Genomic DNA, 21,616 nt, shown 5'->3' on the forward strand with positions numbered 1-21,616 from the left:
CTGACCAACTTGGGAGATATGTTCAGGGCAGGTTAATTCAGCTGGTTAATTCAGGTTAATTCACTAAGTCCAGACTTCATCAGCTGGAGAGAAGGTCACAAGAACATAGCACCTCTGAAGGTAAAAAGTGACACAAAGGAGGTAATAGGGAAGGTCTTAAACGATATTTCTTGTATCTTGTGGTCTTCTGTTTTCTCCGACAATACTCTAGCAAATACCTATGGTCTCACATACTTCCTTAAGTTTTCCACAAGCCACATGAAGTGTCTAGACAACATACTATTAAGGGTTTACACTTTTTACAAGAGTTTACTAAAGCAGTCTTTAGTAGATCATGTGTAACATCCGCTGTCATATACAGCAGACCTAAGTGAACAATATGAAATTTTTATCCACACTTCTAAATTCTGCCTGAAAATTCCAGCTCTTCATTATTTGTGACAGTAATTCTGGTAAGAGTCTTTACAATAAAAGGTGTCATCAGCTTACCAGGAAATCCAATTTTATCAGAATGTCAATCTTAATTCACACCAGGTGTTACAGAAGATCACAAAACACGGCAAAATTTTGCAATTACACATAGTTTAATGTAACAGAATTTGGTATTATGTATCATCTTTCACATTCCCCCCCACCCATTCTCAAAGCACGTTACAGTAGGCATTAAACATTGGTATTATAGTGACTGTGGAATGTGGCAGCAATAGCTAAACAGACCGTACAGTCTTCCTAGATGTTCGAGATCTGGAACATAGTTTTATCACCACTTGATCTTTCCAACAACAGACACGGGATCTTTAAGGGTGGACAATCAGAAAGGAAAGGATATAGTGTATTGCAGTCACCGTTTGCATTAGGTAAGAGTTCAGTTTCTAGAGCGAGCTGTGACTCTGCCGAAGAGTAAGTGTGCTCAGATTTAGCCTATATAAAACTGCATTACAACAAAATGGATCATGCATCCTAGTGTTTTAAAGTGCTATTCTAGTGTCCCAAATAACTTTGCAAGAATGCACCATATGGCCTATATAATCCACATTATCCTACCATAGCTGACATAGATCAGTTGCTTATTATTTATATTCTATTTTGTGCTTCTATATATTTCTGTTGTACAATAGCCCCAAGACCTTGGAATACTGAAGGGAGAAGAGAGGTAGGGTTCTAAAAACAAGTTATGCTCCACTTTCTGAAGTACGAACTTATTATTTTGTTCTTGTGGAGAACGATGAGGGTAAGTCAGCAAGTTGACAGCATTAGCAGTTTAGAGTACTAGCAAGGTAAGTTTCAGAAAGCTGATTTGGATTGACATTTAAATTAAAATGAAGTTAGATTTTTATGTCCAGAAAAGATACAGCTTGTGGAGACGGGGGGGGGGGGGGGGAGGGGGGAGAAAGAGTGGCTAAAATATAGGAATACAACTGCTAGTAGAGTCAGTGTAAACTAGGATACAAGAAATAAATATAGCTGAAAACTGCTCAGTGACTGTTAATCTTCTAACTACAACGTCAATTTTGTTCTTGACTATATTTCATGCTCCACCTCTTTTGAACTGCTCCTCTCTTTTATGAGGTGGTTCTGGAATTCCTATTCTTTCCCTTTATTTTATTTACATCTGCCACTTTAAATGCCCTGCATGATAGCAACCCTTCCTTTGATTCAGAAGGGCTTGATGTGGTTCAATTTATAGCCCAAAACTTCCTCTTCAACAGATAGGGGGAAGGAATCAATGAATTTTTCACTTCATCCAATAAATGAGAGCCCAATTCCACAGTACTCCTATTTCCTTCTGGCCCAAAGAGCAAGAGACTGATTTTGGTCCTAAAGTTGATGTCACTAGACTACTGGTACAACTATCATACTTTTGTCCATCTCCTCTGTTTGCTTGAGTCATACTCATTTCTTATCCCCCTACCCCTTTCATGGCCTCTGTAGATTCTCATCCTACATCTGTGCAGTCTTTGCACAAAGCATATAACTGATGGAGAAAATCTGACCTGTTCTTGAAAAAAGAAAAGGAGTATTTGTGGCACCTTAGAGACTAACCAATTTATTTGAGCATGCTCAAATAAATTGGTTAGTCTCTAAGGTGCCACAAGTACTCCTTTTCTTTTTGCGAATACAGACTAACACGGCTGCTACTCTGAAACCTGACCTGTTCTTGGTCACTTTCCCTCTGCTGCTCCAGCAGCAGCACAAACACCATAAACTTCTTCATAGCAATTCTTGAAACACTGGAGGATGAAGAAATGCAAGATGCCCACACTGACTATAAACCGAGTAACCTTAGAACTTCATCATTGCTCCATTCTTGTGATTTGAATATCTGATTTGTGTACCATATTTACACAATAACCATATGGTCTCAGCTGTTCTCATACAATTATTACAGATGTTTACCCTTCCTTGAAAAAGGAAATTAAATTAACGATCTGACTTAAAAGTATAAAAGCAGGAGAATCACAGCCAACAGTAAAAATAGTAAGAGACTCAGTTAATATAAGCAGTATTATCTAGTTAAGGACAGTAAGCACAAGAGCTGTTCCAAATATTTCACATGAACAATATTTAAAATTATAGAGAAAGAAAAACATTTTCCAAGAGAGTTTCTGAAATTCACTTCAGGTAAATAAAGCAGTTTGTAAAAATATCACTTACACTTGGGCCCTAAATGACTTTTTGAAAGTCTTGCTCTCTACCTCAAAACTTCAGGTCTTGTCTTCCCTAGGAAAAGAAATGTGTTCTTTACGTGTGATAACAAATAGGAGGCAAAATCCCAATGAAAAAATCAAGCAGTTGTTTTAATGCGAGTTGGCAAGTTGAGGTAAAAACCATAGGCTCCCCCACTAACTTTTACCTGCCAACATGTGGGAAAACTACAAACTGCCTTGTCCTCATTAGGATTTTACCTCATGTTAGTTACCTTGCATTAACTAGTATGTGGCAAGACCCCCATTTCTTGTAGTGAAGTATCTTACCTGTTTCACTAAAACCTACATGTTACTACACAACTAGGCCTTATGAAAGCCTGTGGATCCTCAAAGAATACCCCATACACCCCCAGAGATCACTTCCCTTAAGATCAAAAATCAAGGCTCAATTGGTAGCACTCTTGCCTTTGAGACAGAAGATCAAGGAATTAAGCTCAGTATTAAGACAGTTCAGGGTTACAATTCCAACCTTCAAATAAAACATCTCATATCCCGGAGGGATTATGAGACAAATTTAACATTCCATGGCACTTAAAATAGAATCAAACTGAGTATCTTAACACTGACACTCACAAAATTAGTTCTAATGTCCAAGCTATTACAAAGAATATAATATGATCTACATTTATTTGCCAATACTACATTGTCTGTACTTAACTCCTTGCTTTACACAGCTAACTGGGGTACCAGAGTATGGAGACACTGTCTAACTTCAAATTATATTCTAAGAATTACTAAAACTTGAGCAACTACATTTTGATGTAGGCATAAAGGCCTACTTAAAACTTTTTGTCACAACATATCTATAAAGCAGCAAGAGATTATTGCAGACAAGTTAAACTCACTCTCTTTTAACCTAATATTGTTATAAGTAATAGGCAACATTACCATAAAATTAGATTAGAGAAAAAAAACTCTTCATTTTAACTTCTTGTATTTGGCAGTGAGTTTCATTATTTTGCCCTGTAAGCTTCTTCTTTTGTTTGTATTGATATTTAAACACAACAAACTGGGGAGAAAAAAAAACAAAAAACAAAAAAAAAAACAACTTAAAACCAGGAAAATGAAAATGTAAAACCCCAAATGTGCAAGGAAGATTAGGGAAGTACCCAAAACCACTTCTGACTTTGTTTTTTAAAACTGAACTTCAAGTTGACAGAGTCCCATTAAGTATCCAAATTTGAAAATGCTCGCCTAATGTCAATCAACATAGACTTGGACTTGCTGCTATCTAGATGAAGTCAGGTTACCACCTGATTCAAGATTCCATTTTGTGCTAATTTAACATTTTTATACTCTGCACAAAGAGATGAACTGTTCACAAGTAATATGATACAGATTTGCCTCCATGTGACCAATCAATAAGACCTCAGTGATGCTGAAAACATGTACATGAAGTACATTAAAGTTCATGGAATCAATTCTGTCTGTGAAAGGCAGCTAATATGTGAATATTATAAATATACACATTAATGAACTGTATATAAACTAAGCCACTATATAATTTTGATCTGAGTACTAAACTGTTGGCCTCGGGCAAACTCATAATTTGTCTAAAATGCAGAGGTGTTAATCTGCAAAGGTGCAGAGTGGGAGCTAAATTGAACAAAGACTGGTGGTCACTATGCATATGATTTTGGAAAGATGTTTAAAGAGCAGATGGCCTAATGTTCACATAAGTTATACAAAGCTCGAGAAAACAAGACACGTGCCAGACTAAACTATTTTTGAGAAAGTGATACAACACATAATTTACCACCTTATTTCCAAAATGGTGGGCTTTGACAGAAGACAAAACATGTTATTTAATGTCTGGTTGAGAGCAGGTCATGGGTGACCTAAGGGCTAGCTGGCTGAGGGAGGGCAACCCACACAAGACAATTAGTGTTGACAGGTTAGGGAAACCAGAAAGATGGAAGTTCCCTTGACAGAGAAGAGATGTTTCAGAGTAGCAGCCGTGTTGGTCTGTATTCGCAAAAAGGAGTACTTGTGGCACCTTAGAGACTAACCAATTTATTTCAGCATAAGCTTTCGTGAGCCAGCTTTTCTTTTTGAGAGAACTCCTTTTCTTTTTGAGAGAAAAGAGTTTATTTAGTGTTTGAAACTGAAGGTCTCCAGCTGCTCCTAGATAACCATCTCCAAAGAGTGCTGAAATGACAGCAAAGGTATGTAGAGAACCAACCCACCTAAAGGGTGTTTGACCTTTGACTGTTTTGCAGACCACGGTTGAAAACAGTACTGTTTAACCTATTTGTTGAGTCCTTGCTAAACACATTCAGAAATTTGCTTGAAGCAACCAAAAGCCATTGAAAGAAATGTTAGTGCCACTCAACATCTTGGCTTGCTCTACAACTTTTGCCCTCCAGTTTTTGTTCTCATCACCTTTGTATGTAAAATTCTTCTAAATTTTACATACCACAACCACAGCAATCTCTAAAAGCCATTTTAATTGGAGTCAAAAATACAATACACACACAACAAACATCATGACTACACCGACTAGGTTTTATAGAGTACTATAATAAAAAAAAATTACTCAAGACAAGAGTCTAACTCACTTCTGTTCTCTAGTTTCAAAATAGATGACTTTTGTTTCCATACCCATTTGTCTGATAAGATTGCCAAACGACAGTTTTAACCCTAAGGAACACATCCTAGATCAGTGGTTTTCAACCTTTTTTAGTTTGCAGACCCCTAAAAAAAAATTCAAATGGAGGTACGGACACCTCTGGAAAACAGTCAGTCTGCGGACCCACATTGAAAACCACTGTCCTAGATAAAGCATTTTCTTTTAACTGCTTCCTCACTCCTTAAAGCATAAACATCTCAAATCCTCTAAAGATACAAAAGTAAGGAACAAAGCATGAGCCCAGAAAATCACTTTTATATGTATTTAGGAAAAGCAATAAAGCATGATGAGAATTAAATATATGCTATAGAATGGTGAGATTAGAAATAGTGATTACTTGTGGACAGAATTGTTCTGACGCCCATACACCATAAACTGTAGTTTTAAGATGTACTTTCAGCTCAAATTAATTTAGTTCAGCTTAGCACTTTAGAGATGGCTACATAAAATAAGTTTTCCCAAAAGCATAGCTTGTCTATAATATACTTGACCATTTAGTGGAAGATAGTGTAGGATAGCATTCAATCATACATGAAAACGGAGAAAGGTTCTCAGTTAAAATTCCAGGTGGAACCTCATGAAGTATGACTTTGGGTAAGTCAACCTTCTTATACCTTACTCAAACTATTAGTTGAACTGGATAAAACCAAGACCTCATGAAAAGCTAGATATTGCATTTGGAATAATTCTTAAAGGAGAAAAATGACAGTTTGGCCAAAGAAACTAAGTAAAATGACATTTTATGTATAATCTGAAGGTGATTTTGCTTCCAAAGTCAGGCATGTTATTGTATTTATGACAAACAAAAATTCTAGTCACATTAAAAGTAACAAAGGAAAGTGAGGAAATAAAAAATTATAGAGAGACACTCTTCTTAGCAGACTCAGTTGCAAACAGCAGAAAATCACATACAAAACAGAGGCATAACGGAGTGCAAGTATGCCACTAAAACCAGAATTTTTCCTGGATTAAAAAAAAAGACAATTTTTAGAATTGGCTTTCCTAAATATCTTCTGTGAAAGATGATTAAACACTCAAATGGCTATTTAATCAAAAACTACCATTCTACTCTATTAAATACATTTTAAAAATAAGTAAATTTATTATTTATGAAAGGAACCAATAATCCTAACACATTGTAACATGGTTATTTAACCAATTATATCCCACCACCTTAATTAGTTTACACCCAGCAAAAATTAATTATATAGCAGACTGAAACAATCACAGAACCAGACAGAGATTATACAGACAAACAATAGGGAAATGGGGACTACAGTAATAGAACACCACAGAAATGAGGATTTCACATCCCAGCTATTGATAAGTGAGTTCTTGCCAGACAGGATGCTATCAAACTAAGTTTCCTTTTACATCTTCTAGGCACTTCCCTTTCTCTGGAGGCGATAGGTATTATCAGGACAGGACTGTATTCCTAACAGCCCAATAGCATCTTATTTCAATGTGACTAGTTTGGAATGTGAGGATGTGACCAGTGTAGTGTGGTCAGTTCTGTGCAATTTTCTCATTTCAGTTCTGCTAATATACCTTGTTCCTGACCTGCACCATCCTTTTGAGTCAGACTCTCCTCCTGAAGAGACTGAATATGTTGTGGTTTTATGAAGGAGTGTTACAAGAACCTAAATTTTAGGCCACTTAACTCATTTTAATTGACATATAAACAGTGATGAGCTGCCAAAATCTTAACTGGTTCCCTCCTCACCCCACGAGGGGGTCATTGCCCACCCCACCCCCTGGGACTCCTGCCCCATCCAACCCCCCGCGTTCCTTGATTCCTCCAGCCCCCCCCCCCAGGACCCTTACCCCATCCACCCCCCTCCCTGTCTGCCCCCAGAACCGGGCAGGAGGGTCTTGTGGGCCTCAATAGTGGGTGCCCACCCCACCCCTAAGAGCCAGAGGGACCTCCCAGGGGGCAAGGTGAGGAGTCCCAGCAGTGCTTCCCTGGGGCAGCTCCCAGGAAACATCCGGCAGGTCCCTCTGGCTCCTAGGGGCGGGGGAGCAGCCGCTCCCCCCACTGATCACATCAAAAGTGGCACCTTAGGCACCGACTCCATGGGTGCTCTGGGGCTGGAGCACCCCCAGGGAAAATTTGATGGGTGCAGAGCACCCACCAGCAGCTCCCCGTCCCACGCCCGACCCCAGCTCACCTCACCTCCGCCTCCTCCCCTGAACGCGCCACCCTGCTCTGCTCCTCCCCCCCCCCCCCCCAGCTTCCTGCGAATCAGCTGTTTGATGGGAAGCCTGGGAGGGCTGAGAAGCAGGCGGTGGCTTCACACTCAGGGGTGTGGAGGTGAGCTAGGGTGAGGAGTGGTCCCCCTGCGCGCGCCCCCTCCCGCAGCGTGGGCGGCCCTCCTCACGCCCCCTCGCTCCAAAGAAGCGGAGCGAGGCAGTGCATTCAGGGGAAGAGGCGGAGCGGAGGTGAGCTGGGGGTGGGGTGGGGAGCTGCCGGAGGGTACTCTGCACCCACCAAATTTTCCCCTTGGTTGTTCCAGCCCTGGAACACCCATGGAGTCAGCGCCTAAGGGGCTACTTTTGGCCAGTTAAATTTAGAAGCCCTTTTGGAACTGGTTGTCCCTCGTGGAGAATTTTAAATTTAACAACCCGTTCCAGTGAACCGCTGGGAACCGGCTCCAGCTCACCACTGCATCTAACCCTTTAATTTTCTCTCTAAAAGCCTGGCACAATAACCATTAATACCCCTCCAGAACATTACACTTAGATTGTAAGCTCTGTGCAGCAGAGATCATCTTTTTATTCTGTGTTTGCACTGTGCCCACCACAATGTGGTCCTAGCCCACCACTAGGGCTTTAACCTTTTACTGAAATGCAAATAATAAATAATAATACAGATAAAAAACGTGAATAAAATTGTTCCACAAGCTGGCAGAGGCTGACTGCTGCAGAACATGTAAGTGCCTGAGGAAATGGGAAAAGCCAGAAGGTGTTGCTCAAACAACCTATTCAGCACCATTTGCTAATAATGAGCTGTACTGACCGATTTCCAGGGCAAACTCCACCTCCTGGCCAGAAGTATCACAGATGTTCATGTAAATAGGAGACCGCAACTTAATGGGGTAAAATAGAACCACACAAGAACCATCTTGGTTCCACCAATATCTTGGTCATCAATTACTTAATGTGACTAGGTACTCCCAGGCTCAAAGGTCACAGCAATGACGGCCAGTTCAAGGAATGAGATAAGAAGATATTGTTTGGAACCGCAAAATCCTCATAATGAAAGAAGGTCGCTCCAAGATAGACAAAAGTGCTTTTAATAGACAATGGCTTAATATTATGAGAACCCAAGTAAATATTGAGTAAGGTATCAATTTAAACCTTTGAAACATTGAGAAGGTATGACTATTATACAAACTAGGAACTTCAAATCAGCCAAAGATGGTATTGCTACATAGGAAGTGTATTCAGCAGCTGGAAAGAAAGGAGTGAAAACTGTCCACTCTGAAAGACTAAGGTCATGTACTGTGGCTCTACAGCTGCATAGTCGCAGCTATGTCCCTGTAGCGCCATAGTACAGATGATTCCTACATGGACAGAAAAGGGTTTTTCCATCAATGTAGGTAATCCACTTCCCCAACCTAGCCATATCCACACTGGGTGGTAGGTCAACTTAACTACAGCACTGAGTGGTGTAAATTTTTCACACCCTTGAGCAACACAGCTAGGTCAATCTAAATTTTAAGTGTTGACCACATCTCGGAAGCCATACTGATTGGCTTTCCGTTAAGTCTCCTCTAGTCTCTATCTGGAAATATGGAAGCTCAGTAAAGGGGCAGCATACAGTATAAGAAATGAGGGAGGAGGCTAGGTGAGGGGAAGTATTATCAAGCCTACCAAAAAAAAAAAAAAAAAAAAAAAAAACAAAAAAAAAACCTACACCACACCTACCAAGGAACTGCCAGCCTCATAAAAAGAACTGGAGAAAAATAAGTTACTGCACATGCCATTATTCAAATATTGGTAACAGTATTTCTAACACAACCAGGAGTCCTTGTTCATAGTACAGAACAAAGCTCTGATGGTTCTCTTTTAGGAGAAGATGATGTAAGTAAACTTTTTCATATTGTTTAAATTTAAAAGATTCAGATGGATTATGTACAAGACGTAAAAATATTTGTTGAATTATTTTAAAATGTGAATTCCAAGTTTCATATTAGAGTGAACTTCAAAGATTTTTTCAAAGGTTCATAATACAAATTCTGATATAACTTCAACTATTTGCAGCACCTTTACAATTTACATTTACCTATGAACATTAAAGTGCATGGATTCTTTGAATAGGAATCGAGGAGTCTGTCCAAAGCTTATCCAAAGAATATTTTAAATGGTATCGTACAAGGTCATGCCTATTGTCAGCTGCCCACATCATACATGTCCTGAAATTTACAATATCAGAAAGTATTCGGTATAAAACTAAGTCAGACTTAATGAACATAGAGCTTTACACTTAATTGTTTAACAGAAGGATTAGTTTTTAATATTGATATTGAATATTTTACACACTTTTCTACAAACCAATAAGTCAAAGATTGGTTACTGATTTCAATCATCATCATCATCAAATATTAAGGCAACTATGATATTCATTTAGATACTAAGTCAGCATGCATATTTAATAACTCATGATCTCTTGCTGGCTATGGCTTATTAAACACTATATAACAAATTGGTGACTATGAATTACTGCAACCCTGATATCTGAAATAGAGGGCTGTCTCACATGTTAATATCAATAAAGGAAGATTTCAAAAATAGATAGCGAGATTTTAAATGTCATATTCAAACAAGTTTCAAAATCCTAAATCACAAGAGTGACCCTGTAATCTATGAATAAGAATTTATGAATGACAATCTGCTGTAAAATTAATCCACATTTTTGACATTTGGAAGGCAACTCCTTCAATTTGGAACAGGTATTAATAAGAAGCTGTTTAATTTCACCCCATTAATCCCATGCATATGCTATTTGCAACATACCGTGAAATCCTTTGAAATGAAAGGCAATATAGAAATTCAAGATATTAAGGTAGAGCACTGCCAGAGAGCCCCACTCCCCAAACACCTCACCAAATGTGTCACACTGGAAAGATTATTAAATGCTTAAAATGATCCTCTTCATAAAGGCATAAATGATCTCCCTGAAACTGTTGGTGGCAGATACAGGGCCAATCTCCAAGCCATGTCATGTCAACTATGACCCAGACCTGTGACCTATCTCCCTTTTCTACACTCAGTTTCCCCTCCCCTTCAATCCACTCCAATCTTTCAAAAGTATATTGACCTCTAAGGCGTTTTTTGACCCGTCAAGATAAAAAAGTAATATGGGGGGTGGTGGTGGGATATAGATAGTATATGAAACACGATACTAATTAAAACTGAATTACCCCATTTTGCATCTCTGCTTCTTGACAATAAGGATATCTTTACTGTGCACCCTTGTTCAGATTCCTAAATTGTACCCTATTGTCTCCTTCCTAAAACCGCTCAGCACATTGCTCCAGTAGCTAAACTGTGCCACGAAGTGCCCTTCTGCCCGGCTCCACTATAACTCCACCCACTATAACTCTGTAGCTGTATTCTGAGTCACAAAAAAACATTTCTATGCTGTCCTAAAGCTCCTCTGGCTAGATTTTGCAAAGTGATCCTCAGCCCCTCTTCCTCTCCACACACACCAAGGTTATGCTCAAGTTCCTCATGTACCACCAACCTCTCTGATGTCCTTTTCTCCATCTACAAAGTTCATTTTCAAAGCTCCCCTCCCGATTCCAAACCCAAATTCTCCTCCCAGATTCCAATCCCTTACTCCTAAATTTCCCCTCAGCAGCCTCACATTTCCCTCCCACAGGCCCAACGAGTATTAGCCCCCAGGTCTCTCCAACACAACCGCCCTACACGTTGTCCTCACACCCAGTATGGCCACCAGCAACACCCACACATCCCACTTCCAGTGATGCCTCCCAGGCGCTCCCCTTCCCTCCTGGAAATGTTATTATACCCAAGCCCCACCATCAATCTTTTCCTCCAGGCTCCACAGCCAAGTGTTACTCCCCAAGGCTTCGGCTTCCACACCCCTCCTCCAACGAGATCCCCCAATATCCCCTCCAAGCCCTGTTCCCCCCTTCCCCAGCCCCCCCTACCTGAATGTGCCAGGGCCCTACTCACCACCAGGCCCTCCCCCCGCGTTCCCTCATTTCCTCTTCGGCCCCGGGGCTGCGTTTACATACCCCCATCCGGCGCACGTGCCCCGCCCACTGCCCCCTTCCCCGCAACGTGGCCCCGGCGGCGGTTACCGTGGGGCGGAGGCGGCGGCAGGCCAGGTGGGGGGGAGGGCGGCGGCAGGCCAGGCGCCGCCCCGCCTCTCAGGAAGGACGGCACGAACTCGGCAGCGTGGACATTGGGCACGAAGGGCTTGGCGTTCACGTTGAGCTGGCGGCTGAAAGCCGCATCAAGGAGGAGCTCCTGCTGCTCGGCCTGGGCCTCTGCGGCCGGCGGGGCAGACCCAGGGTCGGTGCCGCTGCCCGACTCGATGTCCGCCTGGTCCCAGCAGTCGGGAGCCGAATCGCTGCTACTCCCGCTGCCGTTCCCGTTCGCCTCCATTTTGTGGCTGCCCCACAAACCTCTGCGGCTCCGAAGCCGTACGGGAGAAGGCGGCGGCGGCGGCGGCAGCACCGACTCAGCACTCCCTCACTCCAGCGACTCCGCGTGTGCCCCACCGCCCTGCGCAGTGTGACCTGCCGGAGTTCCCGTGCCTCCTCCCGACAGAATTATTCGCCGCCATCTTGGTAGTTATTTCTTCCCTGGTTCCCTTTGCATAACATGAGTGTGCTGAGGTGTAGGGACTACGATTCCCATTAGGCTTTGCGCGCACATATTTGTCTTCCCCCTGGGAGAGACGGGAAATGTAGTTCTCTTGGCCTGCTGGGTCACATTTCCCGGCGGGCTTTATGCACTAGTCTCTCGATTTTGCTCCTCTTCCCCCTCCCTCCTGCCACAGAGAGACGGGAAATGTAGTTCGCGGGAGCGATGCTTGAAGGAGAACACCAAATCCCAGCAGGCACTGCGTGTGAATTTGCTTTCTTCAACTTTTTTTTGCCACCGCATAGAAGGATGGGAAATGTAGTTCTTCCCCCTTGACCAGCGAGAACAACAACCCCTCCCATAACTATCCCACAAGTAGGAAAGGTGGCGGGCAGCTGGTGACTTTCAGTGGTGATAGAGAGCTATGTTACAGCTGCCAAGTTGGAGGGGCTCAATTTCCCCCCTTCCAAGTTCAGGTGAGTGTGTCACATGAAGTAACCTCATATGCACAATTCTACAGATGTTCCTGGGGATGTGGGATCTCCGTCCCCTAAACACAAGCCTTTTCCAGTCCACATCCGCAGGCTCCAATTAAATTGGAAATATGGAGCCCTCTGTCTCCCATTGACTTAAGCTGGACTGGTGGAGGCCCAGAGCTCCTGAAAAAAGGTTAGGATCAAAGCAGTGAAGCCAACTCTGATGATTTTTATGGCTAGTCTCATGCTATTTGGTGTGTTTTCTTAAAGCTCCAGCTCCTGGAGTCAAGTGATTACATGAGACTCTTTTCAATTTTTTTTTAAAAGGGTAGCATAATGTAGCTCTTGGCTGCAGAGAAAAGCCTTAAAAAAAAGTGATCCGAGTATATCAAAGGCTTAGAACCTGGAAGGCAAATAAAAAGAACTCAAAATATTTTTCTAAAGTTTTTATGATTTTTAAGGCAATGTCATGATTGGTTGGTTGGTTTGTTTAACACTTTAGGTTGAGAATACTTATAGTGTCTCAAGTTAGGTAACCATAATGGAAGCACCAGAAATCAGTGGCTTTTTCTGTAAAGTGAGTATAACATTACTTACCAACCTCACTGTGTTAACTTGCGGCTTAATTCATTAAAGCTTGTTAAGCACTTTGAGAGCCTCAGACTCTATAGAAATATGAAGTTTTAATATGCTGTATACTGTACCAGTTTAAGAAAACAGAAAAACATTAGAACCACAGAAAAATATTATGCTACATAACGCTGTATTACACAGACCACAGCTTTGATCTCACAGACCCCTCATATTCTTCATACTTGCTAAGTGAAAATTCCTCAATAATTTATCCATCAAAATTTAAACCTTGACAAGAAAAAACCCTCTTCCTTTTCAAACAGTCATCTCGATGTCACCAGATTCCATATGCTCTCCTGCCATCATATTCTCCCTCCTGTTTTGAACATGTACCCACCCTAAGGGTATGTCTATGCAGCAAGAAGACATCCACTGCTGGCCCATGCCAGCCACTGGGGCTGTTTCATTGCTGTGTAGACTTCCGGGCTCTGGGACCCTGCGAGAGTGAGAGGGTCCCAGAACTCAGGCTCCAGCCCAAGTCTGGAAGTCTACACAGCGATGAAACAGCCCCGCAAACCTGAGTCAGCTGGCACAGGCCAGCAGCGGGTTTATCTTTGCCGTTTAGGCATACCCTCAGTGGTTAATTCCCTTGGCCAAATTATTAAATATTTGTTGACATTTTGTGAATAAATGGAATGGAATTTGCAAGTATTTAAATTACTCTATATAACCTCTCTCTCTTTCTAGATATATAGTATATATTACTCTATATAACCACTCACCACACAAAGGGCCAGCTTCCTCCAGGACACAACCAGCTTCTTCCAGAAACTCCATAAAATTAACAATCTCACTGAGAACACCATGGATATCACCTCTCTGTACACGAACATCTTTCACAATGATGGCATTGCTGCCTATCTCAAATATTTATAAGACAATGGAAAATACTCAGATATCCACCCAAACTCATCTGTTTCATCCTCAGCCATAACAATTTTACATTCAACAACAAGCACTTTGTCCAAACCATGGGAACAACTATGGGTACTAGGATGACTCCCCAAATTGCCAATCTCTTCATGAGCCTCCTTGAGGAAGAATTTCTGGGTAAATGCACCATTAAATCAATGGTTAGATACATCAATAATATTTTCATCCTCTGGACAGAGGACCTAAACACCCTCATAATTTTCCACCACATCTTCAACAACCACCACCTATCAATTAAACAATCTCTAGAACACTCCCACACTAGGATCAACAATCAGCTCCAATAATGGAACACTACAGGCAGCTATATTCAAGAAACCTATGGATCAGCACACCCACCTACACAGATCCAGAAACCACCCCAAACACACCAAGAAATTTGTTATATATTGCCAGGCACTCAGATACCAAAGAATATGCTCTGAGGAGAAAGTCTGAGATATATATCTTAACCATGGGTGGCACGTGATGGAGGCTTGGGGAGGCTAAGCCTCCCCTGACCTCGTGCTGCTGGGGGTTGGCAGTGGTGGATTACTGCACAGGGCCACAGGACCCGTGCCAAGGGGCCCTGGCCAATTTGGGGCCCCCAGAAAAATCTCCCTTCACCACGACCCCAGGGCTGGAGGAGCTCTTGCTCCCCACTGTGGCTCTGGGGCTGTGGCAGCAGCACAGAGCTTTTCCAGTCATAGGGCCACAGTGGGGGGTGAAGGTGGGGCAGAAAGGAGTGAGTGGGGGCAGGGCCTCAGGGGAAGAGGTGGAGTGGGGGCAGAATGGGGCGGGACTGCAGGGGAAAATTCACCTGATGCCCATGATCTTAACACTCTTAAAACTGCTTTCACGAAACAAGGATATTCCACCAGTGAAGTAGATTTCATCATGGAATGTCTACCCAAATATCTTGAGAGAACCTGCCTCAATATGGAAATAAAACCCACTCCAACCTCTAGTTGTCACCTACCACTTCACACTGGAACTTATACGGTGTGTCATTAAACAAGTACAACCCATAGTCAGTGGGGTCCACAGCCTGAAATAAATCTTTCCTGAACCCCCTCTTCTGGCCTTCAAACAACCCCCCAACCACTCTCCCCTCATCATCAGAAGCAAGCTCCCCACAGACCAGGACACACTAACTCAAAGTGGCACCAGACCTTGCCAGAACAACAGATGTAAAACCTGTAGACATATTTCCACTCCAACGATGATCAATGCCACCCCCAGAACACACCTTTCAAGTCCCGTAAGTCCGACACATGCCTATCACAATATGTGGTATGCTGCCTCATCCAGTGTAATAAATGGCCCAATAACAATTATGAGGGTGAAACCAGGCAATCACTATGCTCTCAAATGAACTAACACAGAAAAATGCTAAAAGACCAAAGCACCGTATAACCTGTGGGTGAACACTTTTAACAAACATTCACTCTATATCTGACCTTTCAGTCCTCATCCTCAAAGGAAACCTCCAAAACACCTTCAAAAGATGAGCCTGGAAGCTTAAATTTATAACTTTTCTAGACACTAAAAATCATAGTCTGAATAGAGACACTGGATTTATGGCTTATTAAAACAATCTATAACCCATTAACCCCGATCCCCCCAGCTTTTTATTTCTTCTTTCCCCCCTATGACTGGAGAGATGTTAACTGGTCACTTCACCTTGAATGAGCCCTGGAAATATGTATTTACTTATTCTAAACAATCTGTTCCATCTTGTATTTAGCTGTGACACTCACAGTACATTTCCCAGACCTGAAGCACCTTGTTTATCTCTATAACCTTAGGAATTTATACTTATCAATATATGATTGTGCAAATTATGTATTTTCTTATTTGCAGTTGTAAACAAAATATTTTACAAACTGTGAGAATGAAAAAAAACTCTGCCTTTTTGCTTCTTTATAATGTATAAAGCAGCCCTAAATTTTTTTACACTTAGAAATATTAGTTCTTGATTTCCCTATTTTTCCTTTAAGGACTCTCTGGACAACTAATGAGATTATAATATGTGGGACTCAAACTAGGGGCATATGTTGTGTCTCCATCTTCCACAAAGTGCCACCTTACATTCCGGAATCACAGCTTTAATTTAAAGTAAAGTTTTTTAAATGTCAGTCTCTAGCCATTTTGGTTGTGAAGCATCCGATGAAGTGAGCTGTAGCTCACGAAAGCTTATGCTCAAATAAATTTGTTAGTCTCTAAGGTGCCACAAGTCCTCCTTTTCTTTTTGCGGACACAGACTAACATGGCTGCTACTCTGAAACCTGTCCTGATGCAATGATGTTTGCCTGAGTTTCAGAGAGCTTGAAACAATAGCTATGGGAGGTAACAACTGTCTCAATTAATTTTAATCAGGTGTCCAACGAAGATCATTTAAATGTCAGTGTTACAGCTAATCAAGCATATAGAGAAAGGAGAGGGACAATCATATTATAAAAATCTGCACAATCTCCTGTGAGTGACATCTCATTTTGGCACCACCAATGGGAAGTGATAGAGTACCACCCTGTATTCCTCCTTTGAGAAGTGGCCAAACCAAGGAGTTTAGGCTTGTTCAATAGGGCATCTGAGCCACACCCAGTGGGAGGCAAGCCCATGATCATATTTTGAACATCTCCCCAACTATATGCTCTGAGTACTTTCAAGGGGTGTAGCTTCATTTGTAGGCAGAGTGTGAAGTACCACCATTGTTATTTTTCCTTCTGCATTTGATCCCTGTAGCTGGGTGGCTACCCTGCTCCTAAAATAGAAGGGGTTAAAAGCAGCCCTGGAGAGGGCTGTGGCTGGGGATGGCTGATTGGGGAAGCAGCTGCAGCTGGGCCATGCCCCAATCAGGCCCCAGCTGGCCTGTATAAAAAGGCTGTGAGCCAGAGGCCTAAGGAGTCTCTCTCTAGGTTGGGAGAGAGTAGGGTTTGGCTACTTGCCTGACAGAGTACTGAGGATGATGCAGTGCTGGGGAAGGAACAGGTTGAGTGGGGGCTCTCCAGGCTGTAGGACCTGGTCCAAGGCCCATAGAGGTACTAGGAGGCAAAGGAAGGCAGCAGGTCTGAACCCCCTTGCCTATGATGAGTGGCCTTTATGCTACAGTCTGCCCCAGGGAGTGGGGGCTTGGTGATGACTGGCAGTAGCCCAGACTGAAGCAAGGTGGGGAGGGTTGGGGGTTCCCTAGGAAGGGGAGACCCGGAGGCACAGTGTGGGGGATACTTCCAGGGGGTAGAACTCCAGAGAAAGGGGCACTGGGGTCTGTGAGGGACATGGGGGGGCCAGAGCTGTGGCAGATCACTGGCCTACAGAGGGTGTGCCATGCTGGAAAAGAGCTAATTCCCAACAACCAGCAGGAGGCGCTGCAGGGGTGAGTCCGTTCCTTTACAATCCCACGTAACAGAGGAGGCAAAAGATTGAAATGCAAGTAACTAGGTCATGAGTTGTTTAAAAGTGAGTAAAATAGGTACTAAAAACAATAAACTTCTGAAGTATGTAGACTTAAAAATCTACTCTCCTATGTTCCTCTGCCAAGTGCAAAGCTCTCCCTAGCATGCGAAGGGATAACTCCATCAATTTATGAAGAATCTAGATTCCCATTAAAGTATTATGGCTATGAAAAAAATTTCAAGTGTGACCTGATGCAGCGCTATTTTCCTGAGTATGCAGTAGGCATTTCCAGGATTTCTGTTGCTGCTTGGAGATTTCTTCAAGAGCGAGATTAAGGAGCCACAAATCTGTTTCACCACTGGACTAGTCAGAACTTTGTAAAACTGATGAGTCATCTCATTTTTACTCAGCTGCCATATGGGACAGTTATGAGCAACAGGGGACAGTCTAGATGCTAATCATATGAGAGATGAACCTGGAAAAAAAGGACCCCCCTCACCTGACAACCAGAATTCTGAGGAAGAGCAGAGTAGTGGAGGTCACTTTCCCTCTCTTTGAAGCTGCCAAAAGTAGTACCACCCCTGAATAACCATGGGGTCTCTGGGTTTGGAGTGGGAAAAGAGTGATCCTTCTTCTTTCAGCATCCAAAGGAGTTTGGGGGCAAAAGACAGATATCAGATAGGCAGAAAACATATGAAAAATAGATCTCCTGAGCAAGGAGTTATGGGTAGGAGTGCCCTGAAAGTAGTCCCAACACCCTCCACCTTGTGGGAAGGAAGGCTTGGCTTCTTACCAGGACTTCTCTGGTGCCCCAACTTTCCATGAATCTTTGTATTGGCTTCTGGGTAATGGGTGACATTTTCTGGCTATTTGGTATCTGGTAAATTTTTATGTAATGGTTTCCCTTTAGTTGTGGATAAACCCTTATTGGCTCAGTTTTATAACTATTGCATTACCAATTGGTAAGCCTATTTTTGTGTGAGTTCTGACTCTGTTGAGAAGTCAAGTGAGCTCTTACCTTCAACCAAATGCCATACATGAAAGGGATTTTCTCAGTTCTTTTGCCCCATTTAGAAAGACTTCCACAGTCTCTCTTTTGTTAACATCTTGGAGATGTGTCCCTTCTTCTGGCTACCTCCTTCGTGGGGAGAGAATTTTAGTTCTGCCAGTGTCTGTCTTGAGATTATTACGTGCACACAGAGCTTATGGGCAGCACTGTCTTATTACGTATGTTTTGGCATCCCTTAGAAGGTTGGACTTCAAAGCATCTGAAATACAACTTGGATTTGTGAGCCCTAAATATCCCTGATCTCTGTTCTTGCCTCTTCTCCATTGTTCATGGGTGTTTCTCTCTCTTTATGTGTGTGTGTATGTATGTAAGTAAATACACACAGGTTTGATAGTTTTCAGAGTATGTGGTGCCAGAAGTCTCAGACCTTCTGTATGGAAGAAAAGTTACTTGCAGTGTCAAGCCTGACATTTATTCCCTAGATACTGTGATCCTCAGACATAATTTCAGAAGCTCTTGTGGCCCTCCCACGTGTTCCTAAGGGTGTGCAAACCTGTTCTGCAGGCTTCTCCATGCATAAGAGGTGAGTAAAGCGAAACCCTAAGGTTTTAACTGAGCTGGTATCTTTCAGTGTTTTCAACCTGGAGTATTAGGTAGTACTTAAAAACAAGAGCTAAGGAGACAAGTAGCATCATGATCACTTAGCTGACTAATATCTGTTGGAATATAAATAGTGATGTTCTATTGAGGTGTCTTAGCAATATAAAGCTTTTTACTTTTTCAAATAGTCCCTTTGTATCATCCAGCCATTTAAACTAAAATTGTAAGTAAAAGCTCTTACGTATTTTTTTGCTGAAGAATTTTTTTATTCTAGAACCACCCATGTTTGCTGCCAAAATTCTTGTAATGGACTGATGCCATTCCTTAAATTGAATTCGATTATTGATTTACATACAGATTCTGTCATCATTGCAGCATGATTGCTTCATTAGGTTTTCTTCATAAATGTAAAAGGACCCATAATGCAAGGGAGATGAAAAAGTTTAAAAGGCCTTTCAGTAATAATTAGCCTGTATATAGCTATCATAGGTACTCATGTGGCCTTCATTACCATAATATCTGAGCACCTCACAATCTTTTAGTATACTTATCTTTGCAATCACCTAGGAGGTAGAGAAGCACAGCTCCAGTTTACAAGTGGGGAACTGAGGTACAGAGAGACTAATCTACACTGCATTTGGGAGGTGTGATCATAACGTGTAGATCAAAGCTAGCTCCAGTCACAGGTGCCAACTTCTCATGGCGCCGGTGGGTGCTCGCCCCTCCCCCGCCCCCATTCCACCCCCTTCCTCCAAAGTCCCTACCCCAACTTCACAACCTCCCTACCCCATTGGACCCCTCCCCAAATCCCTGTCCCGGCCCCACCTCCTCCCCTGAGCGTGCCGCGTTCCTGTTCTCTCCCAGCGCTTCCTGCTCAAAACAGCTGTTTTGCGGTGGCAAGTGCTGGGCCGGAGGGGGAACAGCGGGCATGCTTATGGAGGAGGCAGAGCAGAGGTGAGCTGGGGAGGGGAGGGGAGCTGCTGGTGGGTGCAGAGCACCCACCAATTTTTCCCCGTGGGTGCTCCAGCCCCAGAGCACCCATGGAGTCGGTGCCTATGGCTCCAGTAATAGCAGTGAAACCTTTGTAGCACAGTACCCTTGGTATGTTCTTGAGCTGCCACACCCATGCTGCTGGGGTTTCGCTGGTATTGTGATGTGAGCTAGCTATAGAAATTATAGTGGGGCAGAGAACTGATCCCTGGTTTTGTGGGTTCCCAGCTCCTGGAGATCAGGAATTCATTCTACAGCAATCAACTATAGGACAGGTTTCAGAGTAACAGCCGTGTTAGTCTGTATTCGCAAAAAGAAAAGGAGTACTTGTGGCACCTTAGAGACTAACCAATTTATTAGAGCATAAGCTTTCGTGAGCTACAGCTCACTTCATCAGATGCATATCGTGGAAACTGCTGCAGACTTTATATATACACAGAGAATATGAACCAATACCTCCTCCCACCCCACTGTCCTGCTGGTAATAGCTTATCTAAAGTGATCATCAGGTGGGCCATTTCCAGCACAAATCCAGGTTTTCTCACCCTCCACCCCCCCACACAAATTCACTCTCCTGCTGGTGATAGCCCATCCAAAGTGACAACTCTTTACACAATGTGCATGACAATCAAGTTGGGCTATTTCCTGCACAAATCCTGCACAAACTATAGGACACTATCCTTGTCATATTAGTAATAATACTTGGCACTTCTATAGCATCTTTCATTCAAGGTTCTACAAGTACTTTAAACTATTAAGTGTCACACAGACACACCTGTGAAGTACCTCTGCTACAGTTATGTAAACTGAGGCAGGATAAGGCAAAAGCATTCAATCTTGGTGCTAAAATTAGGTAACTAAATCCACATTTAGGTATTTAAATAAGTAGCCTGATTTTTAGAGGTGCTTTCAAGTCAACAGGAGTAGTGAGTCTGAAAACAAGTCTCAGCCCTGGTCTACGCTACGAGGTTAGGTCGAATTTAGCTGTGTTAGGTTGATTTTACAAGCAATGCGTCTACACCAGTGGTACCCAAAAGTGGGGTGCGCAAGACCATCTGTGGGAGTGTGCAGCAGGAGGAGCGCCACCAAAGGAGCACCTGGTCTACACAACCAACCCCATTCTGTCGACCTAAAGGGCTCTTAAAATCGACTGCTGTACTCCTCCCTGGCAAGGGGAGTAGTGCTAAAATCAACTGTGCTGGGTTGAATTTGGGGTAGTGCAGATGCAATTTGACGGTATTGGCCTCCAGAAGCTATCCCAGAGTGCTCCAATGTGATTGCTCTGGACAGCACTTTGAACTCCAATGCACTAGCCAGGTACACAGGAAAAAACCCGGGAACTTTTGAATTTCATTTCCTGTTTGGTCAGTGTGGCGTGCTCAGCAGCACAGGTGACCACACAGTCCCAGAATTGAAAAATGAGTTC

The 21,616-nt window shown here is 42.7% G+C and overlaps 1 protein-coding gene across 7 annotated transcripts in view; it reads right to left on the reverse strand.

Moving 5' to 3' along the window:
• GSPT1 (G1 to S phase transition 1) overlaps positions 1-12,170 on the reverse strand; it is a 40,176-nt gene extending 28,006 nt beyond the window's left edge. For 3 of the 7 annotated variants that reach the window (XM_073362371.1, XM_073362370.1, XM_073362369.1), the window contains exon 1: positions 11,667-12,170. In XM_073362371.1, coding sequence (XP_073218472.1) covers positions 11,667-11,973 — 307 coding nt within the window. In that variant the 5' untranslated portion in view covers positions 11,974-12,170. The other 4 variants (XM_073362368.1, XM_073362367.1, XM_073362373.1 and 1 more) reach the window with 3 other exon arrangements.
• Positions 12,171-21,616: the final 9,446 nt, after the last annotated feature.

This window comes from Lepidochelys kempii, chromosome 10 (genome assembly GCF_965140265.1).
Source record: "Lepidochelys kempii isolate rLepKem1 chromosome 10, rLepKem1.hap2, whole genome shotgun sequence".
NCBI lineage: Eukaryota > Metazoa > Chordata > Testudines > Cheloniidae > Lepidochelys > Lepidochelys kempii.